The sequence below is a fragment of the Nomascus leucogenys genome, chromosome 5 (assembly GCF_006542625.1).
Source record: "Nomascus leucogenys isolate Asia chromosome 5, Asia_NLE_v1, whole genome shotgun sequence".
In the NCBI taxonomy this organism is placed as follows: Eukaryota; Metazoa; Chordata; class Mammalia; order Primates; family Hylobatidae; genus Nomascus; species Nomascus leucogenys.
In genome coordinates, this window is record NC_044385.1 from 128,162,242 (window position 1) to 128,186,448 (window position 24,207).

At 39.0% G+C, this 24,207-nt stretch overlaps 1 protein-coding gene across 4 annotated transcripts in view; it reads right to left on the reverse strand.

Annotated features, from left to right (window-relative positions):
- FGF14 (fibroblast growth factor 14) overlaps nucleotides 1-24,207 on the reverse strand; it is a 686,118-nt gene that overhangs the window by 181,904 nt on the left and 480,007 nt on the right. The window contains exon 1 of one of the 4 annotated variants that reach the window (XM_030813656.1): nucleotides 13,853-14,238. The exons of the other annotated variants lie outside the window; for them this stretch is intronic. Within the exon in view, the coding sequence (XP_030669516.1) occupies nucleotides 13,853-14,045 (193 nt within the window). The 5' untranslated portion in view covers nucleotides 14,046-14,238. Of the gene's footprint in view, nucleotides 1-13,852; nucleotides 14,239-24,207 lie in introns of those variants that run through there. 4 annotated transcript variants of the gene reach the window in all.

Sequence of the window (24,207 nt, forward strand, 5' to 3'; positions counted from 1 at the left end):
CTCGTATATTTAATCAAACCATCTGTGTGTAATACACTCTAAATGAAATCACCTTAAATGCAAGTGCCAGTAAGTGCAGAATAACTAACTTCCTGAAGCCATAAAGCAATTCTCTTGACTTATGATTATTTTCTTCACTTGGAAAATTACTATTTACTGAGAGTTTTACCAAGGGATGTTTTTCCTGCTCAAAATCCTGTCATGGTTTTGAGAATCTGAAATTTCACTGGCTGATTGCTAATCAGAAACACATTAGTCTAGCCTTCTTTCAAAGGAGGCACTTTTAATAAAAATCTAATAGCTTTAGTTCTGTTTGAATAATGCAACTTATTAAAATTTGAGAACCTCACTTATTTAGTGCTTCTCTCTCTCTTCCAAAGAAAGCTAGCTGATACTGTTATCTCAAATTGGTTAGTATCCAGTGGTCTCAGTTTTCTAGTTCATCCAATGTTGGCATCTAGATCAGCTTACCAGTTTTCTAGGTTTTTTTGTTTGTTTGTGCATTGCTCTTTTCAAACGAATTCTAGTAGCTATTTAGAAGCATGCATGCTGTTGTTGAGGAATATGTTCAATATTACCTACCAGAACTTCAGACTGAAGATCTGAAATTCCTGTGATGCAATTTGACATTCATTTAAGTTACAGATCAGAGTTGTGGAGACTCTAATTGTGGTGTGTGTGTGTGTGTGTGTGTGTGGTCATTCATGTTAGTTAGACCTCTTTTCCTAGGCTTGTCGTTATTTCCGTATTTCCTCATTGAAGCTTTATTCTCTTTAAATGGGTTTTAACTTTGCACCTAGTGTGACTGCTCTTATGTACACAAGCTGTAATTTTTAAAAATAATTCTGTGCAGATTCGAACCCTAGCAGAAAATAATGAGACTTGTTAAGATAAAACAAATAAAAGTGTCTGGAAGAATCGAGTTCTATAAATACTGGGAGGCATTAAACAGACTTTTAGTGGAAACTTGGGTAGGCTTTTTTTTTTTCCTGTCTCTATATTCAAATCTGTGAATACAGGAGACTTGTAGCTTTTATATGCCTAAATATAGAGCAGGGTGACTATAGGGAAGGAGGGAGGGCTGTGTGCCACAAATATACAGAATCTATAGAATATACAAAGACGAATAACCAACTATTTTCAGGCTGCATTTAATGAGCAGCTAACAGGAAGCATGGAATCTAAGCCAACCCTAAAGAAATGGGGTGAGGCAGAAACAGGAAGACAGGCACTGAACATAGACTGTCAGCATCCAGAGGACAGTCCTGTTCTCCAGAGGGCCTTTTGTGTTTGTTTGCTTGTTTGTATGAGTGTACGGAGTACAGCCGCAATTTTGTTACAGGCGTAGATTGCATAGTGTTGAAGTCATGGATACCTTAAGTATCCATCCTACAAATTAAAACAACAATGTAGATGGCCTTTTAATGTAACATGTAACTCCTGTGGCAAAGCAACACACTACTGCCTCAATGTTCTAAGATCTAATTCATGAGTGACTCTACACAGCGTGCAAAAGGAGAATTGAAAGCTGAGAGGCATCTATCAAATTGTCTTGTTCAATGGGATCACTGCATAGAGGTCTCTGCGTGTTAACAGACCTGCCCAAGTTTTCTAGCCAGTTTGTGGGAGCACAAGTCCCAGAGTGTTCTGTGTCTGCCTCCAGGGCTTTACCAGCACCCACCACACCATGAAGGGTGGCGGTTGTTTGTGGACCTTTGGGCTCTAGTAAGGATAGTGGTAAATAATACTGATGGAAATGTGTGAGACAAAATGCAGGTGAAATTTGGGGTATTTTCTTATATTCAGGTTTTAAGTAAAAAAAAAATCAACAGGCCTATCTCTGGAAATGCCAATGAGAATGTTGCAGAAAATTTTAAAAAGAGAAGGAATAGCAGTGTGAGGCTAGTCAATTATGATGACACAAGTTATTGCTTAAAAATGGGTATTGCAAAGTGCTGTTTCTTCTTTTAAAAAGTGAACAAATAGAAAGACTTAGCTTGTAAATGAATGTTCCTGGGGAGATTCTGCTGAAGAATTCATTATAACTACTACCATAGGGCAAAAGCAAAACTCAGAAAGACACAAACGTTGTACCTTTACCTTTAGGTTAGCCTGATTTGTTAGTATAGAAAGTTGCAGAAAGTACTTAACAGTGTAATACGCATCTCAGTTTCACTTGACTATACAACCATGCAGAAAGTAAAAACGATAACATTTATGGGAGTGTTTGGACACCAGGGACATTTCTAATGATAAAAAATGTGTCAGTTCAGCAGCAGTAGCATGGGAACAGGAAACCTTTGCTTATTAGTGCCATATTCTTGAAACTTCAGCAACTTTTGTAACTTTTATAATTTTCCAAAATGCAAAGGCATTGGGATGCAGAAAATAAAAGTTGGACAAACATGAAATACTTGAAATCTTATAGGAAAACTTCAACCTTACTTCACCCTTTTTAGTAGCTTACTCCAAAAGGAAAGTCTAAGAGATGATGGAACAGATGTGTCTGAACTCTGCTGTCCTGTATAACTTTTAAACTATTGTCCCATGCATTGAACAGAAAGGAGAGGAGGCAGATCTGGAGAAGGCTCTTTTCTGCAGGGTGGTCATCATTTGTAACATTACTGTCCCAGCAGTTTCTACATCATGTTCTCCTAGAGGATTATAAATTATTCTACTATAGAGACACATGCACATGTATGTTTATTGCAGCACTATTCACAATAGCAAAGACTTGGAACCTACCCAAATGTCCATCAATGATAGACTGGATAAAGAAAATGTGGCACATATATACCATGGAATACTATGCAGCCATAAAAAAGGATGAGTTCATGTCCTTTGCAGGGACATGGATGAAGCTGGAAACCATCATTCTCAGCAAACTAACACAAGAACAGAAAACCAAACATCGCATGTTCTCACTCATAAGTGGGAGTTGGACAACGAGAACACATGGACCTGGGGAGGGGGACATCACACACTGGGGCCTGTTGGGAGGTGGGGAGCTAGGGGAGGGATAGCATTAGGAGCAATACCTAATGTAGATGATGGGTTGATGGGTGCAGCAAAGCACCATGGCACATGTATACCTATGTAACAAAACTGCACATTCTGCATATGTATCCCAGAACTTAAAGTATAATAATAATAAAAAAATTATAGGAATGAACAGAGGGAATCTTGTGGTTGACATTCTAGCCTGTTCTACGGGTACATCCAGGAAGACACTAGAGTATAATGCTGACTTTTATTATGATTTAGGATTCACTTTGTTAATTCTAAAACTGTACCCCATATTTGTCAGACTTGTGTTCAAATACTACCCCTGACCACTATGAGTCCCTGGAAAAATTCCTTCACTTCCTCTCATCCATGAAATGAAAATAATACCAACTACGCCCTGTTGTTGGGAGAAGTATGAGACGTGGTATGCAACACTTCTCATTTGAGCAGATGCAGTGAAGATGTCTGGTTACTTTCCCTACACTTTCCTTCAGTTCGTCAGGTATGAAACCAAGAAGACTGCTTCTACCTAGCATAGATTTGTACAATATCCTCATCCCTGTATTCAGATCAGATCCCACTCCAGAGAGACGCAAGACAGCAAATGCATTCAGTCTTCTCTACCCCAAGTTTGGCCTCAGCATGAAATTCTCTTCATGAAAACAGCAGTCATCTCATTTGCTGGAATAAGGATGAGGTAATTATTGAACAATCTAAGCTGCAGAAATGATTAAGGTGCTGGTGGCATTTACTTATGCAGAAAGATTAATAGAATTAAACAATTGTAAGTTGGCCAAATGGTAAGAAGAATAAAAAAGCCATGAACAAATATTTAAAGGGCATGTTGTATCCAAGGATAAGCAGGAATTATTTACAGAAATTCAAAGAGATAAAATGAGGCATGTGGTGGAATAAAAAGACATTAAGCAACGAGAATCGCACTATTTTAAAGGCTTTTTCAAAAGAAAGAGAATTGTTGGATTCTGAAGAAAACAAATAAGCAAATACCCATCCATCATTCAAGAGTTTCCTGACGAAAGACACGGCATTCATGTCTCACTATTGAGCCAAGTAGTTACATGTTACCCCTGGAAAATCTCAGTGGAAGAGGTAATATTATTCTGTCTATAAATTTGTTCATCTACTCTAATTGCCAGCTCTTTGCCATTTGCTTATACCCTAAAAGCTGTTTGTCATTTTGACAAAAATTAACATAGAAAAACTAAAAACACAAATGTAAAAACATTACCTTAATTACGTCTCTCTATGTAATAGGTAGATAAAGAAGAGGTAGAACATATTATCACTACTTGAAACCCTTAGGTGTAAAAATAAGGAACAAATCTATCCATGAAAACATTCCACATAGAGAAAATGAACTATGATAAACGGCCCTTCCAAAGTTTATGAGTATTTCTTTCTATATAATACTTAAACTTGAGTGATATTTATCATTAAGCAAACTAACTAATATTTTAGTTTGCCAATTATTATTTGCTATGATAGTAATTAAGGAGTCTGAAAAGCAGCCATTGCTTAATCACAAAACTATTATATTTAAAGACTAATTCTCAGAAAGACCATTCATCTTCTTCTGTTTAATAGAGACAAGTCACTGTCCAAACACAAATACATGTGATGAAAGGAATATTCTTCCCAAGTAAGGAAACACCAAGCATTGCCTTCTAATGGTACCCGACTACCAACTGAGTACTAATAGTGTTTGGCTGAACATCAAATCACATGGAATAGTTAACGTATTAATACTCTCAATTAGAAACCCAGATATATTGTCACTATAAAAAATGATCACATAAAGGGTACTGGTTGAGTAAACAGTAGGTTAAAAGTATTTCGATGCTAACTTTACCACTTTGTAGTAAAAAATACAAATTTATTATGAAAATTTGAATGCCAAATACTATACAGGTAGGATAAGGACTGAAAACAGAATCTTGAGTTTGATCACTTGCAGGTCATGGGTGACCTTGACAAGACCAGTTTGTTACTGGGGACAAACACCTGTTTAGAAAGGGTCCAAGAAAGAATAGGAGAAGGAGAGTTGCAATTTCTCTTTCAAAAAGTTTTGCCAGTGACAGAAAATTAATTCAATAGTTAGAGAGAAATGCATGATCAAGAGGGGATTCTTTTTTAACATGGGATAATTATTTAAGATGTTCTAAATATTAGAGCATATTTAAATACTGGCAAGGATAATACAGGAGGATGTGGGATAATACAGTAGGATGATGCAGAAGAGAGGAAAATTATTGGACTGATTTCCCTGAGTAGGAGAGAGGGTCTAATGCTAAATTTGAGGAGGTCTTGACCTTAGATTACAGCACTAGGAGTTTATCCCCAAGTCCAGTAAAAAAATAAAAAGAGCAGTAAATAGAGAGATCTGCAGATAGAGTTATAAAAGCAGTTGTGGAGTATGTGAACATTTATTTCTTATTATTTCTACTTTCTCAGACAAATAGAAGTAAGGATATAGCTGAGAGTAGAAATGGGAGAGGAGACATAAGAGGTTTGAAGGGAAGTAAGGTAAGAAATATGATCCAGTTAAGTGAAAATGGATTTTAAAAAAGAAATGTACCAAGGGGCCCCCTGAGGTTATTGACTGTGAATTTAAAGTAGGACCAATGTGTCTGTGTATTTTTCTTCCACCAAATTCAGCCTTGTAAGTGCAGGCAAATAGTAGGCAGGCAGATGGGCTAACCAGTTAGCAGACCTTCTCCTAATCTCAGCCCCACTCTTTAAAGCTATGCAAGCTTTTTATTTTTGTTTGTTTCCGATTCCTCATTTGTAAAATGAATGAATGGATAATATTAGTGTATTATCGATTACTGGATAATTTAGTGTATTAACGAATGGATAATGTAGTGTACCTACCACATGGGTTTGTTGTGAAGATTAAATAGTACTTAATAGACACAGAGTGTCATGCAGGTAGTTGTTGAATACATTAATAATTATCCAATTATCGGACCTCTTCAAAGAGAACTACAAACCACTGCTCAATAAAATAAAAGAAGATACAAACAAATGGAAGAACATTCCATGATCATAGGTAGGAAGCATCAGTATCATGAAAACGGCCATACTGCCCAAGGTAATTTATAGATTCAATGCCATCCCCATCAAGCTACCAATGACTTTCTTCGCAGAATTGGAAAAAACTACTTTAAAGTTCATATGGAACCAAAAAAGAGCCCACATTGCCAAGTCAATCCTAAGCCAAAAGAACAAAGCTGGAGGCATCACGCTACCTCACTTCAAACTATACTACAAGGCTACAGTAAGCAAAACAGCATGGTACTGGTACCAAAACAGAGATATAGACCAATGGAACAGAACAGAGCCCTCAGAAATAATGCCACATATCTACAACTATCTGATCTTTGACAAACCTGACAAAAACAAGAAATGGGGAAAGGATTCCCTATTTAATAAAGGGTGCTGGGAAAACTGGCTAGCCATATGTAGAAAGCTAAAACTGGATCCCTTCCTTACACCTTATACAAAAATTAATTCAAGATGAATTAAAGACTTAAACGTTAGACCTAAAACCATAAAAACCCTAGAAGAAAACCTAGGCAATACCATTCAGGACATAGGCATGGGCAAGGACTTCATGTCTAAAACACCAAAAGCAATGGCAACAAAAGCCAAAATTGACAAATGGGATCTAATGAAACCAAATAGCTTCTGCACAGCAAAAGAAACTACCATCAGAGTGAACAGGCAACCTACAGAATGGGAGAAAATTTTTGCCATCTACTCATCTGACAAAGGACTAATATCCAGAATCTACAATGAACTCAAACAAATTTACAAGAAAAAAACAAACAACCCCATCAACAAGTGGGTGAAGGATATGAACAGACACCTCTCAAAAGAAGGCATTTATGCAGCCAAAAAACACATGAAAAAATGCTCATCATCACTGGCCATCAGAGAAATGCAAATCAAAACCACAAAGAGATACCATCTCACACCAGTTAGAAAGGCGATCATTAAAAAGTCAGGAAAAAACAGGTGCTGGAGAGAATGTGGAGAAATAGGAACACTTTTACACTGTTGGTGGGACAGTAAACTAGTTCAACCATTGTGGAAGACAGTATGGCGATTCCTCAGGGATCTAGAACTAGAAATACCATTTGACCCAGCCATCCCATTACTGGGTATATATCCAAAGGATTATAAATCATGCTGCTGTAAAGACACACGCACACGTATGTTCATTGCGGCACTATTCACAATAGCAAAGACTTAGAACGAACCCAAATGTCCATCAATGATAGACTGGATTAAGAAAATGTGGCACATATACACCATAGAATACTATGCAGCCATAAAAAATGATGAGTTCATGTCCTTCGTAGGGACATGGATGAAGCTGGAAACCATCATTCTCAGCAAACTATCACAAGGACAAAAAAACCAAACACCGCATGTTCTCACTCATAGGTGGGAATTGAACGATGAGAACACATGGACACAGGAAGGGGAACATCACACACCAGGGCCTGTTGTGGGGTAGGGGGGAGGGAGGGATAGCATTAGGAGATATACCTAATGTTAAATGACGAGTTAATGGGTGCAGCACACCAACATGGCACATGTATACATATGTAACAAACCTGCACGTTGTGCACATGTACCCTAAAACTTAAAGTATAAAAGATAAATAAAATAAAAAGTAAATCAGACCACAAAAAAATGATAATTATCCAATTATAGCCATTGCTATGTGTTCATTTATCTCAATTGTATTCTATGCTTCTGCTGCATGTATGTCCTTACAAATGTGGTATGTTTCATTCACTCAACAAATACTTCTGAAGTGTTAGTTGTATGCCAGGCACAGGTGAGACAATGACTTGGAAGTGGCCCTTCCCTGTGGTGATGCTGTATGGGTTCCTATCAATCCCAATATCAAAAACCATAAAATCATAGGGAGAAACATACATTCCACGAAATAAATTACAAAATATAATTTTATGAAAGGAGACATTTTTCTGAATGACAAAGTAGTACCTATCATAAAATGGTGTAGACACTGTGTCTGGATTTCTACACATGCCTACTGGTATCCTGTCACCCCAGTAAACAGCAAATGGTGACATTTTCATGTGATCTGAGTTTCTTAAATTGAATGTTGGACCATTATAGACAAAAACTACTAAATTAGTTGTTTTCTAATGCAAACACTGTAACTGGCTTTAAATTGCATTGACGTCTCTGAAATGGTCTCTTAGAGACTTGGATTCGTGTGTGTGTGTGTGTGTGTGTGTGTGTGTGTGTGTGTGTGTGTGTGTGTGTTTTAGTTGTTGGGTGCTAAAACAATATTTGAAATATTATATAACATTTGTATTATCTAAATATCATAGTCCTCTGGCTGAAGTTTCTCACCTTTTGGGGAGACATTGATATAAATTATATCTAGGAAAAATATAGAATTCCAGAACTAAGTGGATAAATCATATTTAGAAAACTTTCCTTTTAAATTTCTACCATTTAAAAAAATTTAAATAAATAAAATTTAGAAGACATAACTTTACACCAAAGAGAAGGGAGGTTCTTGTTGAGTTTGAAAATACTTGTTCTCACAGTAACATCATAGAGAATGGAATTACTAACAAAAATCACAAGTTTGGGGCTAAATGTAAAAGTATTCAAACTCAAAATGTAAAGTGAAGCCTATAATTGATTATAGTAACTTTGGGACAGAAGGTTTTGTGTATCTGAAATCTTGTTAGGAAAGGTCACAGGATTTCTTCACCTGACAGTTGGCCATAGATTATTAATATATGTAAACTCAACTCAATCTATGGATATAACTAAACCCAAAGCAAACCATCTTCTTTATGTTCAATTACATTATACCTAATCTGTTACACTATTTTACACTTCACTTATTGAACTACTGAGGTATTAAACATTTTCAGAAACCTATAGCAAATATAGACTATGAAATCATAACAATTAAGCCACAGGAGGAAAATGCATAAACAATGAACGCCTTTTTTGTCTCTAACATTATTTCATTGACCAATCTGGTAATATTCTCATAAGATTCCCTGCTGAGAAACTGCATTTATAGTATGTCCCTTGTTAAAAACAAAACAGCAAAACTCAACATTTTAATTTAGAAGACCATAATTTGATCTAACCTTAATACAACAAATAATAAAATTATAATTATCAAAAAGTTAGCAACAGGTATTAATATGTAGTAAGACTCCAATGGGTATGGCCTTAGAAAACCAACACCAAAGAGAAAATATCTTCCAAAAAATAAAAAATGCTTTGAAGAAAAATGTTCCCTTGTTTTAGTTTAGCCTAAACAGCCAAAATAAACAAGCATGTGGTCTTTGTATGAGCACATGGTAATGACACTAAAACAGTAGCAGACAAAAACAGTGGTTTTTTGATGACTATTTGCTGTGGATTATTTTCTGAGAGGGTAGACACTTGTTTCCTTACATAGCACCTTGTAAGAAGGAAGGACACTTTTCTTAGAATAACTGATGGATTTCACTATCACATTGGAGCAAAGCAATTTTATTTCTATAGGTGTACATACATTTCTGCTTTTTATATTATGCATTAACTTGAAAACACATTTTAAGTACCTCACTTTCCATTCCTTATACATACTGTAATTTATTTTAGTTAAAATGTTAGTAAGAAGCCCAGGCGCCTGCTGATTAAGCATACATGGCACCTAATACCGTAGCTCTCATGATCACAGCCCCAGAAAAGTAAATCTCAAGAAACTGCATTAGCAGCCATGCCAAAGATTTAGAAGGATTATTATCCTGTGAACAATTATGGTTCTTGTTTGATTGAAAAATTCATAATAAAAACATAACACTTTTGGGGATACAATGTTCACTATACATCATTGTAGTCAGTGGCTACTTTAGTTTTCATTTTTGTTAAGATTCCAAATAATAAAACTATTTGCAAACTGTTGATTTCCTTGTAAATTCCCCTTTCTTTGGCTAAATCAATATATGTAAATATCTATGTTCATATATTAGTGAAGCTTTAAAGTGAGGTTGTTTATATTCTTGCATTCTTATAAATAACCCACAAATATGCAATCCCTCTAATTCTCTTTAAAAAAGATATAATTATATTTATTTAGGGAAAGTAAAAAAGGTATAAAATTTGAAAAGTATTTTTATGTCTAAAATTATCTAGTTAGATCACTCTGGTTCAAGGATACTTTCTTTTTTAGCTTGGGCCTACTGACCTTCCTTATTTCACTCCAATCCAAGGGCAATGAGGAGAACCTAGTGTATGGCAAACACTCTAACAAGATTTGAGAGCCTATGAAGATGCAGAAAACACAGACTTTGCTTCTTACCAACAATCAGCTGAATATGTATACTTAATTAATTATTATCAGGTATAAACAACAACAGTCACGTATGAAATGCCACAGGAGAATTATTTTTAATTGTATCCAAGGAGGGAAGGCTTCTCAGAGGAGATGGCATTTTCTCTCAGCTTTTCAAAATGAGAATAATTTCATAATTTCAACAGGTGAATGTAGAAGTGAGGAGAAGGTGCTAGCAAAGCACAAACAAAAGGATAAGGATTTGAAAGCATATGACTAATTTGCGGGGTGTGTGGCATTGTATTGTTTGAAATCTGTGGAGGTCGGTGGAGGGTAGATGGAGCTGAATCTGGAAAGGTGGGCTGCAGTCATACTGCCTACCACACCATTAATAGCCATCTTACAAATTTCTGTCCTTCATAAGAGCAAGTCAACTGGTATAAACATCACTCTTCTATAGGGGTAGGGGTGATGGAGATAGGAAAGAGTGTGGGTGTAGGGCTCCAACTGAATAATATTTACATTAAATAAATTACTACTTAATAAAGGATTTTTTAAAACCCTACATTTAAAAAATGTGTATTACCCTTCCCCAAAACACAAAATGTGGAGCTATTCTTTATTCTGTTTTCAAGCATATCACACTATATTCTACTTGACAACGTGCTTAAAATTTCTATGCCTCTTTTTCTTCTCCCAATGGGACAAGATGTTTTCCATCTCAAGGTCTCTGCACACACATTGCTTTTTCCACCTGCTCTTAAAACCTCTGCATCCTACTTACCTGTCATCTCTCAACCTGTGGATCCCAGTGTTGCCCACCCTGACTACTTTATCTAATTAAATCCCTCTCCCCACCCCTCTCTCCCCCATAATTCTTTATCCCCGCTCTCTTCATGCTTTATAGGACTTTGAATTTTATTATTTCTTATTAATTTGTTCCTTTCCATAGGCAATGACTCTCTACCCCATGTTTGTGAGCTCCATGATGGCAGGAACTTCAACTCTTCTATTCACTGCTGTATATATATAATACCTGCTACAGAGCCTAACAGATTGTAAAGATTCAATAATTGTTATATTAGTTATTTTCAGCTATAAAGACATATAAAACCATCAGACTTAAATGTTGTATCTTTAATAAATATGATTTTTAAAAATTTTCTGAGGGCAATTCCCTATGTAAAGAGTGTGTAAGAAGAAGGTAAATATGCTTGAAAATATGTCCTAAAATAATACTTAATTAAATAAATGAATAATTATGTTGTTATATATAACAATATAAAAGCATACTATTATATGTCGATATATAATTTACATAACAAAGTCTTAATATTTGTTTTGCTTAAAATTAGTGATACTAATAAATTAATCCTTTTCTGATACTCAAGAGATATATCTGTATTTTTCTCCTCTGAAGAATATATATACTTTTATATAAGAAATGTAAGAAGAATAAAAAATTCTCATAAAATTTCCTTATATCTTCTCTTCTATTTTCCTGTCCAAAGTAAGGTAGAAAAGTGACCTCAAATATATTTTTCTTACAGAACATTGAAGATTGCTTATCATTTCAAAATCAGGAATACCAACAGAGCAGTCAGGGTTGAAAATGGAGAAATGGACCATTAGAAAACTCAGATAGCTTTCTATACTGGCAAAAAAGTAAACCCCCAACTTAAAATTCATTAAGTGTAAAACAAATCCTCCTTCGCCACCCAATATGGCACAAAATATTTATTGTTCATATTTATAAAATAATCTACTGGATATATTCTTAAGAGATACACACAAGTTTTAATCATTGTTTATATTAAAATAAACAATGTAGATAGTATGTTAATTTACTTTATGTAGACAGCCAATTTAGAGCTGTATGTGGTGAAAACTGTATTCTAAAAGATAGTCTGTTTGATGACATAAGAGCATAAGCACAATTTAAGTCATAGTAGATTGATCCTCTGTCTATCAACAGTGATTAAGGCAGTCGAGTTGGTCTCATTACACAAAGGTGGGCTGAATAAGGCTCTAGGCTAATGTGGAAAATTAAAATCCATTTTTTCCTTAATGGCTCCTGCACTGGTCTGAAAATAAGATTGATCCCAAATTCTCCAACAAGAAGTTCCTATTTTACTTACATAATTTTATTTCTCTAACAGAACTTCCACTCCGATTTTCTTCCTATCTTTGCCTTTGAAGCTTGATAGTAAGAGCAAGTAATCTCCAATTTCTTAAATGTGACAACAAGCAATTGTCCTTTTAAAATATTTACCATTAGCCTTCAAAAAAAAAAGCATCAAAACTTTTTGCCAATTTGCAAATGTAAGGACACGCACTCACTCTCTGAGAAACACATGTATAGCTTATGCTTCTATCCTCCATCTTTGGAACAACAGGGCATTTAAAACAAATACAGCTGGGAGCCGACAATGTAACGTGCTGGGCAAACATATACTCCCATTAACGTAAATATATTCTTCAATGTTTCCTACCAACCCCACTTGGTTATGAAAAGCCAGCAATGCCCATTTCCCCCACAGAACACACCACATGCTCTCAAAACAACCAGCCTTAGCAACTGGACGCAGAGACAGGCAGAGAGAGAGACAAAAGCGCCTGGTTCCTGAATAGGGTGCCTTCTCAGACCCCGGCATTTCAAAGGCAGCGAAAGGAGGTCATCCTAGGTACTAGTTTCTCAAAGAAATACCTGTAGTAAGGTAACTATTCTAGTCACCTTTATATAGTAACGGCTTGTGTCTCAGGCAATTCGCCAGTTTTTCAATTAAAACTGACACATATTAGGGATTTTTACTTCTGCCCCCCCTGCTCCTCGCAATTCGGATTCCTTCTTTAGACTCCCTGAGCCTCTGTCCCCATCCCAGGATTTGACTGAAGGGCTGCAGAGCCCAGGGCTGTGCGCTAAGCAGCCTTCTGCTGAACCTCAGCGGACTGGACCACAGTTCACACACCCTCCACTCCTTCTACAGCAGCTCCTGCTGGGGGCACCGCCAGGATCCTCACACTTGGCCAAGGTCTGGGAACCCGGGAGGTTTCTAGGAGACCCCAGGGACCAAGTGAGGCCAGGCCCACCCCATGGAAACCCCCACCAGCTCAGATCAGACTGCGAGCGGTGGCTCGACTCCGGGTGTGGCAGGAAGGGGTGCCCCGCGTTCCAGAGCCAGTCCCTGTCCTCCCGGGAAGCCGAGACTCAGGGGGAACAGGTTTCCCAGAGCTCAGCCTGCAGGGACACGGAGGGCAGGAGCCGCCGGCGAGGAGCAGCCAACTTGCGATTTCTGGCGGCTGCACTTCTCGGCGGCTACAGGTTGCCCGACAGCGGACTCCAGGGTCCCTGCGACGGCACCCGGAGTGCTCAGAAGGGAGGCCGGAGCCGGGGTGGGCCGGGAAAACCGAGGGATGGAAGGAGCCTGGAGAAGCTCCGTTTAGGCGGGGAGGGGGCGATCTGGGGCGCATCTCCCGACCATGACCCCCACAGACCTTGGCGCCGCAACCTGCGCTTCTTGAGGCCGAAGATGCGCACTTTGGAGAAGATATCCACCAGGTTGCCGTTGCAGAGCCCGCGGTTCTTGCTGGGGCTGCTCCGCCTCCTGCTGGCAGACGGCCGGTCCCAGTGCTGCTCCCGCGCCTGCCGCTTCTGGCGGATCAAGCCGCTAGCGATGGCCGCGGCCATGGTGGCCCCGGGAACGGGTCCGGGGAGGGAGCGCGCGGGAGGACGCCGAGCCGGGGGCACCGGAGAGGAAGGCGGCGGCGCAGACTGTGGCTCGCCCTCGGGGCAGAGGAGGGGGCGCCAGGCGGGACTGGGGAGAGGGGAAAGGGCGCTCAGTCCTGACTGGGACCCATCGCCCTCTCCGCGGGGCGCGGGGCCAGGCGCGCAGATGCGCCCAGGGCGCAGCCGGACGATCCCGGGAAGCCGGAGGTCGTGGCTGCCGCCGCCGCCGCTTGGCCACGTCCAAGTGGAGAGCGGGACCGCGGCTGCGGGCGCTGCCTGTCACCGCTCCTCGCCGGAACCCTGGCGGGGGTCGCCACCGCCACTCGCGCTGCCTTCTCGCCCTGCCCGGCTCCCGGGCGGGAGGTAGAGCCGGCCGGCGGCTTCCCGGGCGCCGGCAGGAGGGCGGGTCCCGGCAGGGTCTCTGCGCGTCCGTCGGTCCGGGTCGCGCTGGGCAGGACTCAGCGCCGGGCTCCAGCTGCCCCCGGGCCGGTGCCGCCGCCGGCGCCGCCTGCTCTCGGCTTCTGCCGGTGATTGTCAAGTGCTTTGGAAATCAGCATCTGGAGAGACCAATCTTCTCCCCTGAGATCTCTAATGAAACGCTCCGTTCCCACCCCACTGCACCCCCTCCACCTATGTGGTCCCCCTCCTGATGTACCTCTTCAGAATGAAACAAAACGTATAGATAATAATGACTTAAAAATAATAAGCAAGCAAGCTAAGATGGATTGCAGGGGTGGGGTGCTAAGAGGCCGAGCCAAAGCAGGTGGAATTGAAGGAACATCGGGGCGCTTTTTCTTAGATGCAACTCGCTGGTTCCCGAGGCTTCCGCGGCTTGGTTGGGGCTTCTGGGTCTTAACGTGGTTCCCGGTGCACTGAAACTCTCAGCAGCGGTTGGAGGGCGAGGTGGTTTCCGCCCTCCCTGCTAATCCCTCCAGCACCAACGCCCCCCCTCGTCACCCCCAACCCCGGGGTGGAGGGAGGAGGGAGGCGCCTCCACTCCTCACCTAGTCCACCCAAACTTGCAGGACCCTCCCTTCTGCTGCAGGAAGGGTAGGTGTGTCATTTTGAAAGGCTACACGGAGCAAAAAAGGAGGGAAGGGAAGGAGAGAAGGTGTGATTATGCCAGATAGAAAGACCCCACTCCCAAATATGCTCCCCAGCCCTGGGAGGAGGAGATGACAGCCGCAGTAGCTGCTACAGAACAGCAGCTGGGTAGGATAAACGCCCAGGAGAATATTGAAGAAGTCAGGGCAGAAATATAAGGGGCAGAGGAGGGTGTCACACTATTCCAGGGACAGTGAAAAGCAGCCAGACAGGACACTCCAATTGGAGCTGTCATCTTCTGGTGTCCCTGGGCAGAGAAGCTCTGTCAGGGAGCAAAGCCATCTGAACTGTGTCTGAAATTCAAATACAACAGCCGGCGTCTCCTCCCCTTGATTTTCTGTCTGTGTCCCGACAGCGGTTCCCTCTTGGATAACTGAAAACGTGAAGGTCCAAGAGAAAGGGCGGCAGTGGAGGGCACCCGAAAAAAACAAAAAGCCGGGGGGAGGTTGGGAGAGAAACACTTCATGCTCGGATGAACACAGTTCCGTGGTTTCTAGGATACACCAGAGTGGCAGAACCAAGTGCAGCTCTGGCTCCAGGCTTCTTACTTTTCTCCCCTTCCCTTTACACTGCTTTTGCCTATCAGCTCAGGCAGCTAAAGAAAAAGAAATGCTCAAACTAGACTTCTGGAAATTCAGTGTGAAGCAAGGGGGAGAGAAGACTCACTTGGTAATCAAGAGACTTGCAACAACCTTCTTCATCAGTGACTGCTTTAGAGCTGGAAAGAGGGCAGGCACACTACGCAGGCAGCCCTGGGAGCAGTTCTCAACCAAAACACACTTTTTCTTTGTCTCAGGAATAGGCAGTAAAGTACTCGCCACCAGGCAACTGGGGGGAAGTGCAGCAGATTACAGGGAGGCTGGGCACCTTCTGCTCTAAGCAACTTATCCACAGCTTCTCCATGGAAGCAGCCACTGCTGGGCTGCTCTTTGTTACCTTCACTCCACATATACCGACAAGTCTCCTTTTGGGAAGGAAATGCAACCTAATGAGAGTGTGTAGATTTAGATCTAAGACAGGCATCATTGGCTTTAGGATGGTGTTTGTCATATATTAAAAAGTATACTTCTGAAAGTTTATTTTCTACACTTTGCTATGTTACATCTACAAATTCTACAATTATTAAAAGGAATGTGCCAGAGTTGTTTTTCTAGAAACCTGCAATCCCTAGTCACTGATAAAATAGCAAAAGTGAGAAAAAGGGGCATGCTAATTATTTTGCTCTGCCTTTCCCTATTTTCTGTTTCATATGTCTCTTTTCTTCCATTTTTTTGTGAGTGTGCATTTATGTTGTGTTGCTGTAGTACTGCTTAAAAAGGGAAAGATGTCTATAGAGAGATGAAAATAACTAAATGGCTATTGAGTGTGTCTGTTGTTTTAATTCACTGAAATGAGTCCCACTGAACATTAAGAGTCACTACTCTTGGTTTCCATTGTTGAAGAAAGGCCATTTGTACATTTCAGAAGTTCTAGATTTGAATTTGCAAGTGACTGTAAGATTGAAGCATTCAGGTTTATTATCAAAGGCTTCTGGCAGTGAGTGTTTCAAAAAAGGAAAATGTTAAGAATAGTGACCTCTTAAATCTAGTATGACTTCCCCAACACACCTAGTTTATTTTTAAAGATTCTTTAAGCCTTTTGATGTATGTGCCAACTACATTAATTTGAAAAGAGTGACATTAAGCTTCTTGTTCTTATAGCTGTGCCTATATTTTTGCAGGCATTTTCTTATGCTGCAGTCTTTCCCCCAAATCCTTGGACTGCGGGGTCAGGTGGTCAATTTTTGGCCCTCTCAGAGCCCTTCCTTCGTTGTTCAGCAGCCTCGGACCAGCCTGACATTCAGCACCGCGGACAGGGATCCCGCCCCAGCCATACCTCTCCCAGCAGAAGCAAGTTCGCTGATTGAGAAAAGCGCTGACTGTGAGGGTCTCTGACACTTTCCTCCTCTAAAAGCAGTTTCTCACGTTTTTCCCTCAAGGTGGGAAGGAAATTAATCTTCACAGCTTCTACCAACATTAATAACACCTTGGAGCACAAAGCCTTTCAGCTTTTCCATAACCGAGAGATACTCTTTCTTTCTCGAGCGTTCCGACCCCTGGCGCAGCGCCTGGAACAGCGGACTCCGGAGTCTCCGGGCATCTATTCTGGCTGTGAATTTCAGGAGCCTCAAGCGGTCATTTCTCTTCAACGTAGCTTCCTATTTTAAGGGAGCTTGGAGAGGGGGGCAGCATTGGGATAATCAAGGTCTTTTAGCTTAATCCCTGCGTTTTCATTTTACCTCCCCAAAACGCTGTTTAGTTGTTTACGGATGGAGGTAAGTGAAAGAAAACGCAAGAGAGCCATCTGCTGTCTTAAGCTGTGATAAAAGAGTGTGCAAAGCTAGGGTGAAAATCGATTCAGGGCCGGTGAACACAAATGTAAAGGTTACTGTAGTTTAGAAAATAATTTCTCACTCATCAGAACCTCCTTGGAGTTGTTAATTTCATCTTTGACGTTATAAACAGGAAAATAAAGTACGGCCCAGGTGGTGTAGCTCCTGACCAAGCTATTGGGAGCCTGAACTCTCATTTCAGAGGTTCTTGGTTCATTTCTTGACTCTGCAACTTCCTAGCTGTATAATGACCTCCAATGTGTTGCTTTAGTCTCTCTCAGCCTCAATTTCTTCATCTCTCAAATTGAGGTGAAAACAGAACCTCCTTTTCAACTGCTGTGAGATTAAATTTAGTAAATAAATGTAGAGATCCTAATACCACATCTGGCGCACCCTAAGTAATTGAAAATGACAGCTATGACTGTATTATCATCATCTTCCAGATTACTCATTTCTGTCTTGTAACTTCTTTTGCAGTTTCCATGTTTTTTCAATATCAAAATATACGTATTCCCTATATTTCCTCACCACCCTCCCCCCACAGTGGATGCATGACAAGATTTTAAATAATTAGAAACAGAATTATTTTAAGTTTTGACGAAATAAATCCAAGTTCAAAGCTTAGTTATTATTGACTAGATTTGTGAACTGAGTCCCGTAAGACTATTTTCACACCAACTGATTGATAATAAAAACATTTCTCTACCTTTCAGAGACTATGATGAGGGCGTATGAGAAAGTACTTCTAAAACCACTGAAGTACTATACAAGCATCAGTTTGGAAGGTAATTAGTACACTGTGCTTGAGGGTCTTCTGAAGATGCTATGATCCTTTTGGTCCTCCAACTTTAAGTATACTGTTCCCTCTACCTGGAAAATTTCTATTGCCCTATCCTCACACTCCTCTCGGTGATAAAAAAAAAAAAATCATCAGCTAAAGAGTAAGGCATGAGCCACCATGCCTTGCCAACAGATGTTTAAATAAAAATAAAGAGACTTTTTGTCTCTGTCTTGATGGAGCTTATAGCTTAGGTCTCAGCATAGATATCTTCTCTGGGAAACTTCTTGCCACCTACCCCTAATTAACACTGAATCTAGGGCACCTTCTAAAAACTTCATCATTCCTCCACCAACACCAGCAATTGTTGAATAAAGAGAGAGCTATATTGAAACTTCTACAAGGATGTCTGATAGGTAAGTGTCTCATGCTTAAAATGGCCATGAACGAATTACTGTTCTTCCTTCTTAAACCTGTTCTTCCAATCCTCCCCACTTCTGAAATGGCAACTTCATTCTTGTTCCTCAGGCTGAAAACTTTAGTATCATATTGATGTCATTTCTTTCTCTAATACCCCATATATATTTGTGTAAGATCTATTCTATCTGCAAAATATATCCAAGATACCACTCTCACCACCTCCACTACTACCTACCACCATCATCTTTTGGGCGATTATACTACAATAGTAACTACAAAATCCCATACATTGAAACCAAAGTCCTCACTGTAGTGGCCTGCCATGGCTCATGTGATTTGTGCCCCACCTCTGCCTTCAGTTGTTATTCTGACATCATCTCTATTCATCTCCCTTCACTTACCACTTGCTGTCCATCAAACCACCAGGCATGCTCCTATGACAGGACTTTTATACTTGCTGTTTCATCTGACTCTCATCTCCTATGAATCTTTCCTCACATCTTTGCTCACAAATCTATTTAAAATTACAACTCATAAACACAGACATTTCCTTCTTGCTACCCTGCTTTATGGTTCTACATAGCACGCACAACTTTTAAAATTTGTATATACTTTCCTTATTTATTTGGGCTGTCTTCCCCGTTTAAAATATAAGCCTATAAAGGTACAGACATTGTCTCATTTGTTTACTGCCACATATCCAGTGCTTAAAATGGTGCCAGGAAAGTAGGTGCTCAATAAAGATTTGTGTATTGAAAGGATTAAGACATTGGTTATCTGAACAAACAGACAGTTAATACCAAAGAAGAGAAACAGAAAATCTTGCTTAACCCAGTCTGTCAAGGATGAAGTACCCCATGGTACCTAAAGAGATCCTTGATCTCTTTAAGCACCAAGACACCTAAAATTCTATCTGGATTACACACAATCTCAACTTCATAAATAGGATACACCAAAAATACTTTAGCCTTTGCTTGATGTCCTGGGCTCAACCAAACATGACAAACAGTTTGAGTTCTGAATTTCAACAGTGACACCCTCAGGGCTTACTGAAGGATGTAAAAGGACTTCTGGTATTTGTGATTCACCACTTCTCCCCACTTCCTAACACACACACACACACACACACACACACATACACACACACAGTTTTCTATCTTGCCTTCTCGTTTTCAGATTGTCGATTGATAAATTGACAATATGCCCCTTTTCAAATTTGCTACATCTAATCATGTAGTCCATTATAGAATTTGACACCAGATAAATGTATTTGTTAAAATTATCTATAAATATTAAAGTATATACACTCGAAGCGAGGAGAGTATATAAACAAGAAACAGCTTTATTGAAATTGAATTATTAAATTTTTTCCTGTTGCATTCTGAGTTCCATTATGTTCTGGATGACTTTGTTGCATACATTGTTTGCCTTCCAAGTAGATAAGTTTTGATACAGTTTACTAAAAAAAAAAAAAGTGCATGGATTTTGTTTTTTATTTATCCTTCAAATGAACAAAAAAATCCAAAAAACACATTTTGTATATTGATATCTATATTAAATTCTATGTTATTTTTCCAAATAAAAATCTATTACTTTTCCTTCATTTCTGCCACTGCCACGGCCACTATTTTGCCTTTCCTAAATTTGTCAAATTTAAGAAGCTGTTAATTTTAAGATTATTTTAGGTACTTCAATGAAAGAAATAAAAACACTTCATTAAGCTATGTTATTTTATAGATTATAATATGCATATGAATTTTAAAGGTGTTTATACATAAAAAGTATTGGCATCTAAGAATCACTAAAATGTGACGTGTACTTGATTGTTTTCATACATTAAGTGACTCACTCCGTTTTGTCACATGGTTTCCTTTGTGAATCACTTTTGACATTTTTCAACATCTCCCAAATTAAAGATAAAGTATGAAAGTCCAACATTATTTTTTCCACAATTAAATTATTATAAACCAATTTGGGGTGAGCTTCAGTGGAATTAAATATGATATATATTGGCATTTGTTTTAATTTCCTTTCTCGATAAATGGGTTCTATCTGAAAATGTTTGAGATACTTCTGGAAAGGTAATCGATATTGATGTCCATTTTCATTTTTTACTCATTTGGAAGAATATTTAAAAAGTCATATTAGTATGTACTTGGGGCAAATTTTCAACTAGTTAATTAAGACTGATTGCTTATCCGTTCATTACAGTTTAAGTTCAAGATCACATTTTATTTTTTCTGTGATAGTATTATTGACCTTTATTTTAGAATCAAAGGTTGATCTAACTGAATATTAAATAATTCTAAATTAGATTTTCAAAAACCAAGTGATTGCATTAATGTTATAACAGTCTTGTTGATTAATTTTGCTGGATGTATTTATTTCTGGTAGGCAACAGATTTCTATCTATTAAAAAACTGGAAGGAATTTTATTGTTGCTTAATGTTTTGGTTCAATAAAGGGAAAGTAGAAACTATTGATACTAAAAACTTGTTAACATTCTTTCCTATAGAAGCAATACCAGATTGATACTAGCAGATGATTTAGCTTTACAAACTTAGTGATTTTCTTTTAATCCGGCTAATACTTTGGAAAAAATATTCTCAGTAGCTTCCAGCCTTCAATACTAAAGTGAATCCAAAATGGGCATAGAAGTCATTTCTGAGTTGTGAATATTGGCAAATCTTTTCCTACTCTAAATCAGTAGTGGAAGATTAAAATACCAAGCATTTTAATAATAGATCAGTGAATTTTTAACACTATTGAATACCTCAACAGAAAAAAAAGTTACTCAATTTCCAAGAAAGTTTGAGAAAGGAAAGTTCATTTATAATCTCAATGCAAAGAGAGTCCCTGTGCACATGTGATATAATCTTTTTCATATTTAGCACTGTAATGAGTTTCTTTTCAATAATTTCTAGAATGAACACTTTCATAGGAAATAAGTGAGCTGGATTGGGATTATGCTCTTTGCATTTAGCATACATGAGTTAAACATATATGTAAACTTGTACATCTGCACACACATGCTTGTATGCATGTGTACCAAAACACACAACTAAATTTCAGACTCTGTTAAAGGTAATTAAAATAGTGATTTTTTTTAAAAAGCCATATTCAAACTCCCAGTTCATTCCTCTTAGTAACCTGTTTTCATTACTACCTTCACAGTATAGAACTTTTACATTCACATTTGAAATTTTTCTGGATAATGGTTAAGTGGGAATTAATAATAAATTAGAGAATATTTCAGTCATAATTATTTAAATGGGAACAAGAGCATGTCTCTCCATTTATAAAACACCCAAATAATATAATAGTTTGTGAAAAGCTTTTAGGTCTAGTGAAGTGGACATCATGATCTCTATTTTACAGAAGAGGCAGTTAAGCCCCAGACATGTTAAATGATTGCCAAAGTTACACAGCTACGAAGTGGAAGAACCAGATCTTAAGCACATGCCTTGTCTATCACACTATCTGCCACCCAGCAGTCAGCTATTTGAAATATACATATCTGACACAGTGACCAGTGTAGAATAAGAACACTTACATGGGAGCCAAGGACTTCCAGAAGCTCCAAGGATGGGTGTAGGATTATCTGTGATTCCCCTGAAATTTATGCTGAAAAAAAGGTGTGCATGTGTATGTTGATAACACCAGGGTTCACAATTTTCATTCAACTGTTAAAAAGCTCTGTAAGCAAAGCAAGAATAAGAACCCAAAACTGTAGAGGAGGGCAAAGAAAGAATGAGAATGAGAACACAACATCCAATTCTACATTTTCTGACTATAAAAGTACAATTAGAATATAAAAATAAGTGACAAATAAAAATTGCCTCTAATCCCAACATTCAAATGTTTTGGAATATTTTTCCAGTTTTTTAGAACATTATTTTACATACAAATTTGCTATCATACTTTTGGCCCAGTTTGGTGACTGAGAAGACACAAATGCAGTAAAAGCCAGTGCATCAAAGATCATACACTTTAATTATATGACCTGAAAGCGTACCAGGGATTACTATGTTCTACATTCTTCCAAAAACTCTCTACAACTAAGAGGGCACTTCCTCCTGCAGGTTCCACGTGCTCTAATCTCTGGGGACAACTGGTATCTTAGTGGGCAGGGTTTCAGAAAGTCTAGTTAAATACCAGAAGCCTTCAGGTTCTGGCAAAGTTGCTATTAATCTGCCTCTGATCTTGTAATCTACTTCTAAAAGATGCAAGTGAAAGTAATTTCCAAAGTGCATGCATGTAGGAAATGTTATAATTTTAAATTAATGCCCTATTCCTGAGCCTAGTTTCTACTTTGTATGTAACTGCTAAAAATATAGATCTTAAATTATTCCCCTGAGTCTTTCTCAGTAACCTACAGTATAAGTTTCATATTGCTTCTGTAACAAATTAGCATAAACTTAGTTGCTTTTAAAAATACACATTTATTCTCTTACAGTTCTGCAGGTAGACAATCCCAAATCAATCTCACTGGATTTAAGTCATGATGTCTGCAAAGCCTTCTGGAGGCTTTGAGAGAAGAATCCATTTCCCTGCTTTTTGTTTGTTTGTTTAATCTTCCAGAGGCCACCTGCCTTCCTGGCTCACAGACCATGTCTTGCATCCTGCTTCCATTGTCACATTTCCTACTACTGATTCTGATCCTCCCGCCTCCCTCTTCAAGATCCTAGTGATTTCACTGGGCCCACCCAATAATGCGGGAGAATCTTCACATCCCAGAATCCTTAACTTAATCACATCTGCAAAATCATGTAAATTGACATATTCACCTACTCACAGGTTGCAGGGATGAGGATATGGGCACCTTGGGGGAGGCAATCATTCCGTCTACCACACCTACCCTGTATCCAAAACACACAGAAACGGAATCCTTCCTAGCCTTTGACAGTCACCCACGCCACTCTGATGGACAGAATAGCTGCTTCCAAATGCCAGTTTTTAAATGACAGTCCTGTTTCCTACCAAAATAATTTTTTAAACACCAGCTGTTTACTCGATTGAATCTCTAATGATCGCCTGCTCCTGCTTCCTCGGCTGCTTTACTACCCTGCTCAGTGTTACATGTTATCATTTGCTGGACTGCTCCAGTACCACCTGCTTACCTGAATTTCTTATGACTTTAATTATTGCATCTCTCAGAAAAAAACGTACAGCAATTCTCAGCGATTGTGGAGACAGGACCATTATGCTCCCCAGTGAATTGTGAGAATGCATTTTTCTAAGCCCCACATAAATCCATGAAGAATTTAATTTCTTGAGTTTATAACATGGCTTTCATGAGATTTAAGGCCATAGAATCCAGCTAAATAAAACTAAAGCTAGACATGTGATGCTTTACAAAATGAGATTTGGGGCCTAAGGCTATTGCCAAATGAAGGAAATAGATGCTGCAAGTCTTTTTTCCCCATTCCATTTTCATTTTTATATAGCTG